At 46.8% G+C, this 16,247-nt stretch overlaps 8 protein-coding genes across 8 annotated transcripts; 3 read left to right on the forward strand and 5 right to left on the reverse strand.

Annotated features, from left to right (window-relative positions):
* Positions 1–1,563: 1,563 nt before the first annotated feature.
* On the forward strand, positions 1,564–3,523 carry EYB26_000610 (uncharacterized protein; the record flags this gene model as incomplete). The annotated part of the gene is made up of 8 exons (XM_054259926.1): positions 1,564–1,973; positions 2,030–2,449; positions 2,503–2,580; positions 2,648–2,871; positions 2,923–3,034; positions 3,089–3,193; positions 3,247–3,419; positions 3,474–3,523. 8 exons carry the CDS (start codon positions 1,564–1,566, stop codon positions 3,521–3,523), a joined length of 1,572 nt encoding a protein of 523 aa, XP_054115901.1.
* Positions 3,524–3,957: 434 nt separating this feature from the next.
* Positions 3,958–5,100, reverse strand: EYB26_000611 (uncharacterized protein; the record flags this gene model as incomplete). Its single annotated transcript, XM_054259927.1, has 1 exon — positions 3,958–5,100. One exon carries the CDS (start codon positions 5,098–5,100, stop codon positions 3,958–3,960), a length of 1,143 nt encoding a protein of 380 aa, XP_054115902.1.
* A 407-nt stretch (positions 5,101–5,507) lies between these two features.
* EYB26_000612 (uncharacterized protein) lies at positions 5,508–6,675 on the forward strand (the record flags this gene model as incomplete). Its single annotated transcript, XM_054259928.1, has 2 exons — positions 5,508–5,541; positions 5,597–6,675. 2 exons carry the CDS (start codon positions 5,508–5,510, stop codon positions 6,673–6,675), a joined length of 1,113 nt encoding a protein of 370 aa, XP_054115903.1.
* An 80-nt stretch (positions 6,676–6,755) lies between these two features.
* Positions 6,756–8,197, reverse strand: EYB26_000613 (uncharacterized protein; the record flags this gene model as incomplete). The annotated part of the gene is made up of 4 exons (XM_054259929.1): positions 6,756–6,986; positions 7,046–7,743; positions 7,805–7,946; positions 8,000–8,197. The coding sequence occupies 4 exons, from the start codon at positions 8,195–8,197 to the stop codon at positions 6,756–6,758; spliced, it is 1,269 nt and encodes a 422-aa protein (XP_054115904.1).
* Positions 8,198–8,740: 543 nt separating this feature from the next.
* On the reverse strand, positions 8,741–9,293 carry EYB26_000614 (uncharacterized protein; the record flags this gene model as incomplete). Its single annotated transcript, XM_054259930.1, has 3 exons — positions 8,741–9,025; positions 9,101–9,197; positions 9,256–9,293. 3 exons carry the CDS (start codon positions 9,291–9,293, stop codon positions 8,741–8,743), a joined length of 420 nt encoding a protein of 139 aa, XP_054115905.1.
* A 1,135-nt stretch (positions 9,294–10,428) lies between these two features.
* EYB26_000615 (uncharacterized protein) lies at positions 10,429–11,361 on the forward strand (the record flags this gene model as incomplete). Its single annotated transcript, XM_054259931.1, has 1 exon — positions 10,429–11,361. One exon carries the CDS (start codon positions 10,429–10,431, stop codon positions 11,359–11,361), a length of 933 nt encoding a protein of 310 aa, XP_054115906.1.
* Positions 11,362–11,511: 150 nt separating this feature from the next.
* EYB26_000616 (uncharacterized protein) lies at positions 11,512–12,339 on the reverse strand (the record flags this gene model as incomplete). The annotated part of the gene is made up of 1 exon (XM_054259932.1): positions 11,512–12,339. One exon carries the CDS (start codon positions 12,337–12,339, stop codon positions 11,512–11,514), a length of 828 nt encoding a protein of 275 aa, XP_054115907.1.
* Positions 12,340–14,786: 2,447 nt separating this feature from the next.
* Positions 14,787–15,813, reverse strand: EYB26_000617 (uncharacterized protein; the record flags this gene model as incomplete). The annotated part of the gene is made up of 2 exons (XM_054259933.1): positions 14,787–15,482; positions 15,538–15,813. 2 exons carry the CDS (start codon positions 15,811–15,813, stop codon positions 14,787–14,789), a joined length of 972 nt encoding a protein of 323 aa, XP_054115908.1.
* Positions 15,814–16,247: the final 434 nt, after the last annotated feature.

The raw sequence follows: 16,247 nt of genomic DNA on the forward strand, positions 1-16,247 counted from the left end.
AAGTTACTGCTCCGTATTGACAAGTCAATACTAGACAGCTTGTCTTCTATAACAAAGAAAAGTACCGAGTACGTTCATGCTAATACACCGTACACTCTACTTCAGTTGTTGTATATACAGCGATCGGTCACCCTACATCAATAAATATCCAGGATAGGAGATCACTGCCTGAACGCATTATGGGTCTATGGTTTACGCACCAAAGCAATCGAAGTTCTCAAAATAGAGTCTTTAGTCTAAGCGGGGAATGCGAATAACTATAACAAACTGTTAATGACTCAGAAGTCGGATTCGAAATGTGATCGATGGCACCTTGTACGTCAGGCTTAGGGCTTAGGGTTGAGTACTTCAGTGCCTCAGAGGTCAGGCATCAGCCGTGAATATACATATACGACAGACTCTAAAAAGATGTAACTGCTATACTCCATAGTTACTCTGTAGAAACATCAACTTTAGACCCCACAAATCGCACAAACACGATTTTAATTCTATCCAGACGACGCAATCCCCTGTTGCTTGGTATAATCGGCTCTCGATAGCAGTCCGGATGAAGAGGACACATCGTTTGCTCGACGCAAGGACTGAAGCAAACCGGGTTGCAAGGCAAACAATAGATAACTTACACAGAGTAGAGGAAAATTAGTAGAAGGAGGTCAAGTCACATGCGTTCGACTCCGACTGCTTCATTGGGGAGGAAGGAAAGAACATGAAACAGGGAAACTGCCGCCCTCTACCTACCTAATCCATCAATTGTCTTCAGCAACTTTCTTCTCCTGCAACGACTACCTCTCTACAATCCAGCATCAGTCGTGGCATCAAAACAAGTGTGTGTGTTTGTCCCTCCTTGGCGAAGAGACTGCAGCTGTTCTTCCGATCTGCTGTCTTCGTGGTCGTGCATGTGGTGTGGATAGTGTGGATAACATCTTCCCGTGTTGCTCCTCTTCGTCCTGCTGGCAAGTGACAACTCCATCCTCGATTACCCTTCAAGGGAGACTCTGCAGGTGGGGTGCTGGCCATGTTGACTGCTGATTTGGATTGATTAATTTCCTTTCGTCTCATTGGATTATCCCGCGACGTGCAGGATGGACACGTCAACACACTAAAGCGGTCAAGTCTTCACGGTTCTTGTCGCTTCCGCCAGTGCCAGCGAACAGAGCCTCAATTGATACAGTCATCGCTCCCTTGCGTGACACAAGCGCCCACAATTGCATCCAATCCAATCTACTCCACCCATTGCTGTACACAGTGTACATAAAGGACGGTCAGTAGTAGCCCTACAGCGCTGAGCTAGCTCCGTACAGAGTCTAGAGGACCCTCATTATTTTTGGGCAAATTTAGTTTCGGCATCGGCAGATCCTGTCCGGCCAACACAAGAGCACTCGATCCTGTATCATATTTTGAGACGCACCTGGTCCAGAAATCGATGCTTCTTCTATCCTTCACACACCTCGCAGATCGTGGGATGGGAGAGCATCACCATCCAAGACCAAGACTATTGCCCAAGGAGCATTTCAGGCCCTGAACCCCGCATGTATGTGAATGGAGAACGCCGCAGACGCAAGCATGGACTTGCAAGTGCACCGTATCATCAGTTTTACGGAAGATGTCGCTGTCGGCCTGAGGCAGTTTCGTGAACAGCTTCCTGAGCATAGTGCAGAAATAACCAATGTTATTGCCGAGCTATATGCCATCAGTGCTACCCTGACAAGTCTGGAAGGGCTCACGCGACAGTTTCCTCGTAATTTTGGGCCTGTTAAAGCGGATTTCGAACGAGTGCTTGTCAGCTTACGGTATACCCTGAATGAGATTATCAACTCTTTTGGAAAACTTGATCGGAGACGCATGGCAGACAACTATCGCCAGATATGGCATGATCTGATTGTCTACTTTCATGAAGAAAGTGGCTATTCATTGAAAAGACGTTTAAACAAATACAAACTATTCTTGCACGAATTGCAGGATGTAGTACAAAAGTATGCTTTAGCCTTCCCTTACTCGTAACTTCTTGCGCTAACTGTCTTACCTGTAGTAAGACCATAGACTATCGCTTCATGTCTAACTTGCAAAAAAGCATTTTGGCGGTTCTTGAGGAGCAGGATAGTCGCTTTGCCGCACGTTTGGCCGGTCTCTCGCTCGGCCGACCAGGATCGTCAACCAGCAGCAGCAATTTTTCGGGCAACTCCCTGGAGGTGGAAGGTCATGGCATTGAGAAGCGTCGGTCCTATGAGAGGACGAGATCTGGGTTTCGACCCCATCCATCGCCATTGCACTCTCCGACGTCGACCAACGACAGCGCTCCTCCATGGGCTCCTGATGTGCCAGGCTCACCAATCTCGACGTCTACGACGACTCAATCAAACTTATCGTCAGCTGTATTGAATGACCACTGGGCAAAGGATGTGTTTTCGTACAGAGGTCCGCTGATGAAATTCCCTGTCATTGGCGACAAGTGAGTATCAGGATTCAGGGATTTCCGTCATCGAGGCTTATTCAGAATATTAGTTCCAATTGCCTCGGAGAAGAGGTACAAGACATAAAGGAATGGCTCCATGAGCAGGGCTTCGATGAAGTTGCATACTTGTAAGTATAGCTTGACACTGTGAGCACATGCATAATCTTTCGAGTAACTGGTTGATTTCTTTTGCAGGGCATTTGACGAAGATGTTTCGGTCTACTTTTATGTCAGGGAGGACGATAATCGAGCACGAATTCTGTGCAAATCACGAAGAAGTAGGCGAGCTAAATTCTACTGTCTTCCACTGAATATGTTGGAAGTGAGACGTGTCGGACCATGTCTACAGCTCTGTCGTCGGCGACGGTCAGGAACAGAGCTTGTCCCATGGTTGAATCTACATTTTGAGAGTGTTGAAAGTAGGCATAGTTTATCTCATTCTCTTTTATATCAACTAACAAATAATCTAGAGATGGTGTTGTTTTTCTGCACCTTCGTTGCCCTACGATCTCAAGATGGACATAAACGTATTCAAGATATTCGTGACTATGAGCTCGAAGCTGAGAAAGAGCTGTTCGGCGGGTGAGTACAGTATCTGGACACTGGGGGTCTTGCTTGACTGACAACCGTTGGTAGGCTTATTGATGACGATGGTTTCACCCATGCCTTGCGTGTATACCGAGACCGTATCTCAGGAGCTATACGACTACAAGCATCTGTGCATGAAGGTGATATGAAGAGGTATTTGATTTAGCTATGTTCTACATATCTTTTAACCTGCTAACAACACATAGAGCACCCGTGTGGACAGCCTTCATAACGCATCATATTGATTCGCCCCATTGGGTTCGACGCGCAAACGCCAGAGTATTTCTGCGAGAGGCAAAGAGGGTTATATTCTTTCCAGAGTATTCGCCTCCAAGGAATAACCGTGGGGAGCACATTTTGCACTTTACTTCCGAGGATGGTATGTATTCTTTGACCACTGTATTGATTCTTTATTAACTTAGACTTGACATAGACGCCAAGGATTTCGTGGACGTAATTGAACGACTTTCAATCACTGACTAAGGTGATGTCAAAGATTACCTTCATCGGATCGATACCTGGACGTTTGAGTGGGCGACAAGGATCGAATACTTGTCGAAGAGGGATGAAATACGATGAAATATGAATGAAAATAACGAACTTTATGACGCTGATGAGCTTATGAATGATGAGGATACGGTCGATAACACATCTCCCTACCTGTCTGGTTTGATGCGTTTGTTGTACTTTATGGCTGTTCAAAATGACGTGGTTGGTATGGAGGTTCAAAAGCATGTCTCTTCTCTTCTCGACTTACCTATTCTAATCTGATAATCTTCTATTCATGATCCATCTTAGGAACTCAGTCGATTATATGAATGCTTCGATTTCATAGATATCTATACTGGATAGTCAATACAATCTAATATACAAAGATAGTCATTATCATTATCATAGTCGTCATGAATCATCCTCGTCTAAACAGGAACCCCCAACCCATCCAAAAACTTATCCGCCTGCCGTTTCCCTCTCAGCTCCCTAATCTTCGCTCTTCTCTCATCCTTTACACGATCCCGCTCAACCTTCCGACGTCCGCGTTCTTCTCTTTCCCTTTCCGTCTCTACCCGAACATTAAGCAAATCATGCATTTCCTGCTCACGCTCCTTGCCATCTTTTGAGAACTTATAGAACCCCGTTCCGCGCGTCCGTACTTCAGCCTCTGCGTCGTAGTGAAGACTCTCAGGCGGCGTAGCAGATCGATCTCGTTTAGAGGCCAGATACGCCATTTGTGACGCTATGGCAGCATCCGGATTGAATGCGTACGTTTGCACAGTCTCGCCATAAATCAGGTTCGTGGGCCGCGATGGTCTAGAGCGATCTTCTTCACTAACAGCTGTAGAGCCTTGGGCCTGCCGTCTGAGTCGCGCTGCCTGCGCGGCTTCAGCTCTTGTGCCGCGCCGTGTACGCCCAAATTCATCCTCATAATCAACCATCGGTCCGATCCCATCATCATTATCATCATCGTCATCTTCATCTTTGTCTAGAGCTTGCTTTTCTTCATCCTCTGCCCATTTCCGATCAAAATCAACAAGCGCGTTTCTTTCTTTCCGTCTCAATCTCGACATATATGCATCCCCATCACCGCCTTCCGCCTCGTCAGAACTACTCCCATCCGCGAGGTGATGTCCCTTCCGTAAATTCTTATACAAATCCGCTTTCTCTTCCATGCGTCGCTTCGACCGTTGTAGGGTAAATGCATCGACCGTGCCGATAGTATCACTGTTTTGATGTATTTGTTTCGATGTTCTGGTACTGAACGCATCGTATTCTTCGCCGGCTGCTTCGTCTTTCGCGGCGCGTTTGAGGGTTCCTTTGTTGTGGACAGCAAACAAATCTGGTTTGGAGCTTTTTGATGGTCGGGCGCGGCCTCGTGCGAATTTATAGTCGCTATCTTTGGTAGGGTTCGACGTGGATGAGGATCTAGTGGAGGCGACATCTTTGGATATCAGGGATGAGAGTTGTGATGTAAAAGCTAGTGTGGAGGAGGAGGTGATGTCTTTTTGGCTTGATCCATGCTTGGGGCGTTGAATGCCGTAGAGAGACGTGTCTTTGGATGTCATATTGTACGTGCGGCTTCGAATTTGTGCTCGATGCGTTAGCTGGAGATGAAGTTCATGGTGGCAACTAAGAAGTAAAGATTATCGATAAAGAGCTTCAGCCAATCAGAGACTGTCCCGCATTGGTGGGTCTTTCGTTATGGAGCTCAACAGATCTGGCCAATCATGTCGATGGTATACTTTTTTGAAGATTTAATAGTCTTCCCCTCCCCACGTTCGACTCATCACTGTCAGCTTGGTCAATTGAACATTGAAATTGTCTGTAAGTCTCGAAATTGATTTTCTGAGCTCCCTTACAGAGACCTGCATCATACACACACGAATTTCGAGGAATTTGAACTAACTCATCTCCTCTTTGCGACATCAGACCAGTCTCGGTATACCCCTCCATTGAGTCATCGCAAATCAAAATGGCCTCCAAACAAATCTACCTAGGAGTTATCGGTAAGTCAATGAGAATATCACCAAACTATCATTTAGCTATGCTAACGAATGACAGGCGTTGGGGGCGTCGGAACTGCATTCCTCCAACAACTCTCCAAACTCCCCAACGCCCCCTCTCTCATCCTCCTCGCACGCTCATCCCAAACCCTCCTCGCACCAACTCCCTCCTACTCCCCTGCCATCCCAGCCGCAGACTGGGCAACTGCCTCCTCAGCACCCTCAATTACTACATCTGGCACTCTGTCCCCTGCCGAAGTCATATCCTACCTCTCCTCCGCACCCGGCCGCTCGGTTCTCGTCGATAATACCTCCGACCCAAAACTGGCCAGCTCATACCCCGACTTCCTCAAAGCGGGCATCTCGATCGTGACACCCAACAAGAAGGGATTCTCATCCGATTTGTCGTTGTGGAAAGACATCTTCGCCTCCGCCGCAGCCGGTAAAGCGCTCGTATACCACGAAAGCACCGTCGGCGCTGGACTCCCCGTCCTCTCGACTCTGCGCGATCTCGTCGCTACCGGCGACGAAGTCACACGTATCGAGGGCGTCTTCTCAGGCACACTTTCTTTCCTCTTCAACACATTCGCGCCTGTCTCTGCTTCTGGGCCGTCCGCAAAATGGAGCGATGTCGTCAGCCAAGCCAAGGAACTCGGATACACTGAACCTGATCCTCGTGATGATCTCAATGGTATGGATGTAGCACGCAAACTCACTATCCTTGCGCGTATTGCCGGTCTGGAAGTTCAGAGTCCTGATTCGTTCCCTATTGAGTCCCTCATTCCTGCTGAATTGGCTTCGTTGCCTGCTACTTCCGAAGGTGTGACACAGTTCATGACCCGTCTACCCGAATTCGATGGTCAGATGACTACGCTCAAGGAAGACGCCGAAAAGGCGGGTAAAGTTGTGCGATACGTTGGTAGCGTGGACGTTGGTAAGAAGGAAGTCAAGGTTGGATTGCAGCAGTTCCCCAAGGATAGTGCGATTGCGGGATTGAAGGGAAGTGATAATATTATTAGCTTCTATACGAAGCGGTATGGAAGCAACCCGTTGATTGTTCAGGGTGCGGGTGCTGGTGGTGATGTGACTGCTATGGGTGTTACGGCGGACCTTATCAAGGTGTTGGAACGGTTGTAAGGGTGGAAATGCATGTGGGAAAGTCTATCCAATCAGCTGTATCTAAAAAGTATACAAAATCGTCTATATAGAAATTGGATCTAACTCCGTAAATATGCCTTGACTGCATCGCCCCAGATAGCCCCTCGTTTGTATCCATAAATCTGAGGCACACTCCCTCCTTTCAATCCGTCGATAGCCGTAGCAAGATCTTCGCCTAAGCCTTCTTCTTTTATCTGCTTGATCGGATATGTGTATGTATGAAAGCCGAAGACTATAGCGCGGGAAGTTGGCAGGCGATGAAGCGTTTGACGCTCGCTCCGGAGGAGGGTCTATCAAGTCAGTCTTACTGTTTCGCTCTTCATATGAAAACCAGAAGGTTGACACATACCGAATCAACATCTAGTGTCCCCTCCTTAATCTTCTCCTCGACCTGAGTCTCATTCACAGAGCTATGCAATCCACCAAAAGCTGCAAACAGCTCTGTATCGGTAGAAATGCTCCAGTTGATACGCTTCACATATTTGCCCACTTCGATGTTTGCAAAATGTCGATCCATGCTCTTCTCAAGCTTTTCGTGGTAACCTGGCACGGGGCCATGGATGTCGGCGAGAAGCTTCCCGAGTTTCTGACGAGGGTTGAAGCCTGCTGGGTAGCATGTTTCGTATGCTACGAGCCTGTATTTGGCATTTTTCGAATCACCGCCTTCTGATTCATCAGGCAGGAGGATGAGATAATCCTCATCGATAGTCTTGTAGAGAATTTCAAGGGCGCGCATTGGCGACGTGAGTTCGGTGACTTCAGACGGGTACAGCTCGTTGAGGACGAGATTCTCGAGCATGTAAGCCTTGCCAGTCTCAAAGGCAGTTTCGTGGAGACGAAACATTGTTGGGTAGCGCACGGGAAGGTAGGTCGACATGATGTAGCGATAGAATTCCTTCACAGCGGCGATTGTGCGTGGGTCAGACTCATCATGCATTGCAAGCACGGTCTCGCGATGTTCTTTGAGGATCTTTCGGCGATACATCATGCGCTCTTTGTACGTCTTGTCCATAAGAATGAGTTCAGACGGATCTAGATTTTCAAGAGCTGTGATATTCGTCAGTATTAGCTTTTCGAGGCTTGTAAAGCTTGGATTGTAGTCGCAGACCCATTGTAAGATGATACTTTGGCTTGAAGGGCCTAAGTTGTAACGGCTCTTTCGTAGCCCAGTCAAAACCATTCAAGCTTTCTGGCAATGGGAAGCCAGGCGATTCGAGGAATCGAGATTTTTTGTGAGTTTGCACTTTTCTCTGCTGTATATTAGTTGTCATGCAACACAGGCTGCAGACGATGATGAACGTACAAATTTCAGGAAAACTTGGAAAAGCAACCCAACTCCCAAGAGCACAGGGATCAAAATCTGCGATTGGTTGGGCGACTCAAGCATCTTCTTGAGCGAATCTATATTGCCCTGCACATTTTCTGGCAAGTGCATGATAAGTGAACGGAGCGTCTCGAGTAGCCTTTTGCCTAGTTCGACGTGAGGCTCTGGGCGCTCCATGGCTAGTAGCAGTCGAGCAGATTTTCGTTCAGACAGAAATCGAGAGGTGTGTCGTACACAAGTTCGTACACAAGTTTCTAAGAGCAAGTTGAAACAAAGATCGCGGGAAGCAGCAGCCGCTTTAACTACCTGAAGAAGGCTGCTGGAACAAACTCGACAGCCCAACAGAGAAGGAGAGAAAAAGAGAAAGGACACAAAACACGCGAGTGAAGCTAGAGGAGTGTTTATAGTTGTCTCCGCATTTCACAACGGGCAACCACGACCGCCTCTTACCGCATGAGGCAGGTGGAGCCGGCTTATCTGGTTGAAGATAAGCTATCGCCATTTACACGTTCTAACTGCTAACTTCTAAATTCCATCTACGTACCATTATTCGTCAGAAGAGCACTGAAATGCATAGATTGGGAAGAAATCAAGAATGAACACACTACACCGACATTATCCCCTATGATGAACCTTATTTCTCCGATAAGCTGCCTTTCAACCTCCATAACCCGGAGGCACCCAGCATAAATTAGAATGATATATATCGCAGAGCTCCCGCTAGGTCTTTTCATTCTCCGTCTGCACAAGCCTCCTCATCATAAGCTCCTTCTCCAGTGTGGTTGAATGACTTCCTTTGCCAGCCACTTCCTCTCCTCGAAGACTAAAAGCCCGCCGCCGCCCGCTCGGTCGCTCTGTCAATGTCGGCGCGCGTGGTTTGCGCTCTCCGTTTGCTCGTCCTCCGATGAAAGGGAATTCATATACGATAACGCGAGCGAAGTAATATACAATGTCAAAGATGACGAGACCTGCCCAAGGTCCGATCGTTAAGACGCCGAGAAAGATCTAGAGTCAATCACAGCCAGGTCAGCCATTACGTTCACGGCGGACATCTTGAGACTGAAGGAGTGAAGAATATACAAATACTCTAATGATCCATGTTTCCCATGTACTCATTGAATCCGGGAGAAGTGAGTACCACGCCATGTTCTTGACTTTGGAAATGCGTTTCCAGTAGCTGTTATTATGCTTAATCGGGGACGCTCGTATCACAGAAGAGGTTGTATGCAATATACATGGTCTTCTTCAGGCGAACCAATGTACTATTGATCATCGCAAGTTCGTTGTCGCACGACACATTACCCTCTAACAATTGTTTTGTGTCGCTTTTCGTCGGGATGGTACACAGTCGGGATAGTGCAACATGCAGGCCGGAGTAGCTGAACGGGAATCAGACCATTCTTTGTTGAATATTCAAGGGCCGTCCAGCGAGCGAGCTGTTGGTGGAAAACAGTTGAAAAGGGAGCGATGACGTGTCAGGGATTGTGATGATTGCTTATCTCAGCTAACTAACTAACTAGTTATAGTTAGCTCAGACGCTCCTCGCTGACTAAGCTATTTTCCACCAGTCACGTGCAATGAGATACCCGTTTTAGTACTGCCTTGAGCGAAGCGAAGAGCGTCTGACTTCATGTCGATTTTTGTTAAAGGATGTCAGTAAATTACTATGTTGGTTTACTTTTAGCAAAGCGCTCTAGAGTTATGTAGTCTGAGTTAAGTGGGATAAATGGTTGCATCAGTCGGCCGTGGCTGTTTGAGTGTCGGAAAGATCCACAGCCAATCACATTGCGCATTCAGCTCGATGCATACTATGAGTGTGCCCAGGTTGGCCATTATGCATAGCATTATTAACTGTCCCCAAGAATGTGTACAAATCCACATACAAAGATAAATTAGCAAGGCGAATAATAGTCTACATCAGATATCGACAGCGGAGTGACAAATTATAGTGACTTGATATAGAAACCCTCTACGTGCCCAATATGATACTGAAAGAAAAGCGCAGAATTACTGTTCAAAAAGCTTTAGAAGGAATTATTAATCATGTCCGTGATTGGCGGTTTCCGTGACTTTTCCTCTGCGACTCCATAGTTGCCGCAAAAATCACGATTTGTCTATCTACAATTGCCCCGCCTTATCTTTCATTCCTGCATGACAACTTCACGGTTCAGCCTTTTTTCTTATACACTTCGAGTAAGCCGAAGAGCAGATATCATATTTATCAACGGAGAATTGGTCATATCCTGTCTACTTTGAGACAGAGCGACCATGAAGCTTATACTCTCTACCTCGTAAGTTCTTGACCCCGCGCCGTCACAGAGTTTCAATCATGGAATGTCTGGACATACAACCAACACATTTCACAGTGCAAGAATCGCCATACTGACAGTCGGCTTCTCAGCAATATAATGACCACCGGCCCCTCGGTGGTCCGCTTCCAGGCCGAAAAATCAAACGTCGAATTGATCAACTCTCTCAAATCCAATTTTCAAGCCGCGCAGCAACCCTTGTCGCTGCAGGACGCGCAATCCAACGGGGCGAGCAGCACATCATGGACGAAACAAGAGGGCGATACACTTTACGTCCCCGCGATTGACTTTGCGCTCTCCGGACTGTCAGAGGAACGGGATCAGTACGATATAACTGTCAAATTATTCTACCTCCCTGGAATCCCCGCGTCGCGAAGACAGGCACATACACGAGATGCAATTGATTTAGTTCTCAAGGAATTACACGTTGAATCTATCGATCTATTGATTGTATCATTCCCAGGGGTATCATTCGACGCGGAGGATGAAGAAACAGAAGCAGATGACGAAGGTTCAAGAACAGGCAGTGAAAGCAAAGCAGGAAGTGACAGTACAGAACAGGCAGATGATTTTGAGAGCATGGTGAAGACATGGCATGCCCTTGAGACTCTGGCAGAAAGTGGCAAGATTGCGCAGCTCGGTGTTGCGGAGTTTGGAACTGAGCGACTGGCTAGATTCATTCAGCAAACGACGATCAGGCCATCGGTCGATCAGATAAATGTCAAGGATTGCTGCGTTGTTCCGAAATCGCTTATTCTTTATGCCAAGCAGGAGAAGATTCGACTTCTCACGCACAACGACTGCACCAATATCTTGCCCCCTGGTACGACTCGAGAATTGTTAGGGTCGGGCAAGGACAGTGCTGGGGTTCTGGCATCCACACCCGGCGCTTTGGATTTGCAGGGAGAAATTGAGCCCCAGTGGGTGGTCAAGTACACAGCAGTGGTGAAAGACCGAGGCGTGATTGAGAATAAAGGGTACTTTGCACTTGCAGAAGTTGGAAGCTGTATTCGGACAGATGACCGATCATGAGTGCCCCTTCTGAAAGTTCTTTCTCCTTCTGCATTAGTCCTAGCGAGGCGTTTGGCGGTTTCTCTTGATCCATACACAAGCATGTTTCAGAGCATATGAGCAATCAACGTATTGAGTAATTTGATCAGAATTTCAAGTTCTTCGGCTGGTCTAACCAAGCATACTTCGCTTTCTGCCACGCATCCTCACGTCCTCTAATTTCTTGAGGACCAATTTTGCGCCCTTGAAACTCTCAGCGTAGCCATCTAGAATTTCAGAGAAGAAATCCTCCGTCATCGGATGTGTACTCCCAAACGCTCGCTCCAATACATATAGATCAACCGCACGATCTTCTTCATGAGAGCTCATACTCGCAAGACCGAAATCAATTAACACTATATCCCCCGTCATCGAAGGCAATTCCGTAATACCCGTCGGTGTAGGATCAACCGGCCTCAGAATCATATTACTCGTTGTAAGATCGCCATGCACGACGCCAACCTTGTGCATACCCCCGACAGTTCGACCGATATTTTTCATCAATTCCTTCACTTTGATCTCTTCCTCTTCTTTGTTAAAATTAGAGTCCCCGGTAGCAATTGATTTCTTCATCCACTTCTCCCATCTCTCCAATATATGCTTCACAGCCAACCCATCAATCCACTCCATAAGCAACCACGCGCCAACCGACCTTTCCCCGGTCGCGGGCGTAGCAGGATCCCAATCCAGCGCCAGTACAGCGGGGACACTGACCCCTTCCCGGACGAGTTTCATTAGACATCTTGCCTCGTGCAACACGCGTTGACGGGTAAGGCGGCGGTCTAGTAGTTCGTGGCGATAGGGTTTTGTAGGTCGAATTTTGAGGGCGGCGGGAGTGTCTGGGGTTAGGAAGGTGGCTTTGTATAATCGGGCTTCGGCGCCTTGGGCGAGGAGTGTTGGAGGAGGGGTTGAGTGTGCGAAGGGAGGGGGGAGGGGTGGGGGTGTGTATTCTGTATTCATATTGAAGTCGCAATATACGTTTGCTGTAGATGTTGTATGTGCCTCTGTCTTGACGTGAAGAGTGCAATATTACGGTTGTTGTTTGGCTCGTGACATATGAAAAGGAAAAGGAAAAAATGCGGAAGCTTGATGCGGGGAAGATTTTTACCGTCCTTCACCGCCTGATGACTAGAACCACCTGATGACTGATTTTGACGGGTTACTATATAAAATATTTTGAAGCTTTACAACACCATATAAGAATAAATTATAATAAATTTCTGGTGTAGCACTAAATAAGATATAAGGAATCGAACAAGCATAAAAATTAGTCCCGAAAACGCGCAGGGGGCCGGATCGCGCGGCCCCTACGATTTGTAGTAACAACCACCCCATTATCCTCTGTATGAGCCTCAGGCTGCGCTTTTACCTTTACTTGCTTGGAAACTTGCTTTTTTGCTCTTTTTGGAGCACTTGGAGTTGCTAGAACATCATTTTGAAGCTGTAAATGAGCTAACTTAGCGAGTTCTTGCTCGTCCTTAAGGCGTTGTTTTTCCGTAGCCTCTTGCAGGCGCTGTTCTTGCTTTTCTTGCCGGATTTGAGCTCTTTCAGCCTTTTTCTTGCTCTTTGGCTTGCTTTGTAAGCTCTTGTTGAAGCTTTTTATCATCTTTACGAGCCTGCTCCTGCGCGGCTTGCTCATCCTTTTTGAGTATATTATCCCGCGCTTGCTGCACCTTTGACGGGCTCATAAAAAGTGCTCCACCTTCATTTTCTGTAGGAATATCGAATAATAAAGCCCTCCCCTTGGTTGAGCGCTTTTTCGAATGAATGAGGGCTCTTTGTAGACCTGCAATCTCATTTTTGAGTAGAATATTCTCTGTAGAAAGGTGGAGCACCGTATCCTTGAGTTGAATCGCTTTTTGATCATATAAATCCTCAAAAACGCCTTGTACAAGCTTCCGAAGCCGTCTCCAATCCTCAGCGGGAATAATTGAAGCTCCAGAATCGCTAGATGAGGGCCGGCTCTCGATTTTCTTAGTAAATTTCTGTATAACGAGGTCCGGATTGAAGGGACATAAACCGGTATGCTTGAACGCTGAGAGTATATTCTCGCTTGTAAAAGTAGCCTCCCAACTCGCCCAAAAAAAGCCTAAAAAAGTCCCGTTTTGTAAGCCGGGTGAAGCCCTGGCAATCGTTTATAAAGCGCCTCAGTTGCTCCGTATAAGCCGTAGAAAGAGGTGAGAAAATAGCGACATCAAGAGGCTGCAAAGTATGTGTTGAATGAGCTGGGAAAATTGCTAATAAGATTCTATTTTTATCACAATATTCAATAAAGCGCATTGTGACGTGGGAGCCATGGCCATCTAGGATAAGCAAGCGCCATCCCCGGCTTGCTTGAGATTTGGTCTCTTTATCAAAAACATTGACCAACCAGGCGAATCCGACCTCATTATTGGTCCATCCTGACTCTGAGGTTGCAAAGAAACAGCGGTGTTGCTCAGCATCAAAATCTTGAAGCCATGAATCCTGCAAATTACCTGATTTGGCCATATAGATAAGAGCAGGCGATATAGCGGTTCCATTGGCACAAATACAGCCAATTGTAGTTATCCATTCCCGGTTTCCATCCTGTAGGTGTTGCTTATATCCTCCTTGCTCATATTTGCGCCGGGTAAAGATTCTTCGCTCTTTTGTGCTTACACCAAGCATAAAGCCCTTCTCATCCATATTATAAATTTGGTCTGGCGTGAGGTTATATTGCTCGATTTTCCGGCCAATAAGCTCAAAATATAATGTGTATTTGTATGCTGAATCTGCCTTCTTTCTATCCGAATCGAGGCCTTTGGAATAGCGAGAAATGACCTTATCCGAATGAGCCTTGAGCCAGCGTGAGGCCCAGTTTTTGCCAGGCTCTTTACCAGATATCTCCCTTGCAAAGTTCTCCAACATGGAATTCGTAGGTGGCAGGCCGCGCTCAGTGAGTTGATTGATCCATTTTATAAGCGTTCTCGATTGCTCCTTGCTCAGTAATCGTTGATTATTATATTGTGCTTCTTTTGAGCCTGTAACACCGCGGAAACGCTTTGAAAGATTTGATTGGTTGACACCGTATGTTCTTGCAACTAAACTGATATTAGGCTTTTCGTCCGGCTTCAAGGAGCGTAACGCTTCAAGTGCGAGCTCATATGAAGCCATATTGGTTGATATATCGCGCTTTGAATTATTCGCGATTTTTCGCGATTTCTACAAAAATCAGTCATCAGGTGGGTCTAGTCATCAGGCGGTGAAGGACGGTAAGTGTTGATGATCCACGGACATAAGCACATGCTCCGCTATTTTATTTCCTACGTTGGTCACAACAATGGCAATTAAGCATTGTAGATTCTTGTCTAGTATGATCAATTATTGCTTGCTGCTTACATTATGTGCCTGGTTGAACGTTTTCCGCCTAGGTATATATAAACTGATCAAAGCTTATCCTCAATCGCCGCCAATTCAGCCATCACATTCCTCACAAGCTGCTTCGTCGCTTCACTAGGGGGCTCATACGGCGTACGAGGCAAAAACTTCTCCTCTGCATTTTCGACTCCTGCCTTTGGCGCCGAGTATAGTGCCACAGCATACTTTGTCGTCGCAATGCCACTCTTACTTGGCGATTCGGCCAATGCAGCCTTTTGATGTAACGCCAACGCTTCCGCGTATTTCCCTTCCTTGTACAATTTATAAATATGTGATATCGTCTTGGGGAAGATATTTGCAAACGCGGCGATACATCCGGCTGAACCAACTGATAATCCACCAAGGAGGAAATCGGATTGTCCGCCGTATACGGAGAATTTGTCAGGTCCAAATATGCCTGCCAGTCTAGTGATCTTTCCGACTTGTGCGCACGTCAGCTTCACGCCGACGATGTTACTGTTTCCATCTGAGGAGCTCGCGGCTGATGCATTGACGATGTCGGTTATCAGCTCAGAGTCCAAGTCGACGCCGTTTGTCACTCCGGGGAAGTTGTAGAGGACCACGGGCAAAGGAGCTTTGCGAGCTACATCTGCAAAAAAGCGTTTGATGACTACTGGAGTGGTCTGTTTGCCAAAGTAGGCTGGTGGTAGGACCAGGAGGTAGTTGGCACCAGCGTTGTAGGCGTCTTGACTGTATTCTAGGACCTACTCGGCGATCAGCCCATGACCCTATTCTTTTAGTCTAGGAGATTCCATTTACCTGCTTCGTGGAGTGTCCACCCACACCAGCCATAATGGGATAATCGGGTCCTACAGCTTCACGAGCAGTCTTTATGAGCTGGGCTCGCTCTTCTCGAGTCAAGAGGAAGGTCTCTGCATTGGTTCCTAGGATTACCAAGCCCACTAGCCCACTGCGCGATAGATAGGCGTAGTATTTTCTTGCAGACTCAAAATCAATTGTATCATCTTCATTGTTAAAGGCCGTGACTGCCGGTGCCCATATCCCTGCAGGAGGCACGCGTGGGAGTTGAACCATGTTGATTGTTGCGGATAGTATCTGATTTCACGGGGGAAAATTATGAGAATTAAATATAGGATTAATCCTTGAAGGTAGAATTACTTTTTGCAGGGGATATGGCATACATATATAGGGAAATTAGAAAAGGTTTGTTCTCTAAAGACTTGGAAAAGAATCCGATTGAGGGGCATCATTGCTCAATTCGGCAAGATATTAACCGGGCCGATCCAACAGTTACCGGTCCGGAAGACGTCCGATCATTGAAATTGATCGCGATAATAATAGACTGGAAGTTCTCAGAGTTGTGCTTGTACTGCTTCCTGAATGCATGTCCCTGTACAGGTGACTGTCTGATCAGACAAGGAGAGAATCAGTATGAGCGTTGTTTAACCACTGGCTCTGAGAATGGAAGGAATGGACTCCTGCAAGATAAAAGAAATGTATAATAAACT

Source organism: Talaromyces marneffei, chromosome 1 (assembly GCF_009556855.1).
Source record: "Talaromyces marneffei chromosome 1, complete sequence".
Taxonomy (NCBI): domain Eukaryota; kingdom Fungi; phylum Ascomycota; class Eurotiomycetes; order Eurotiales; family Trichocomaceae; genus Talaromyces; species Talaromyces marneffei.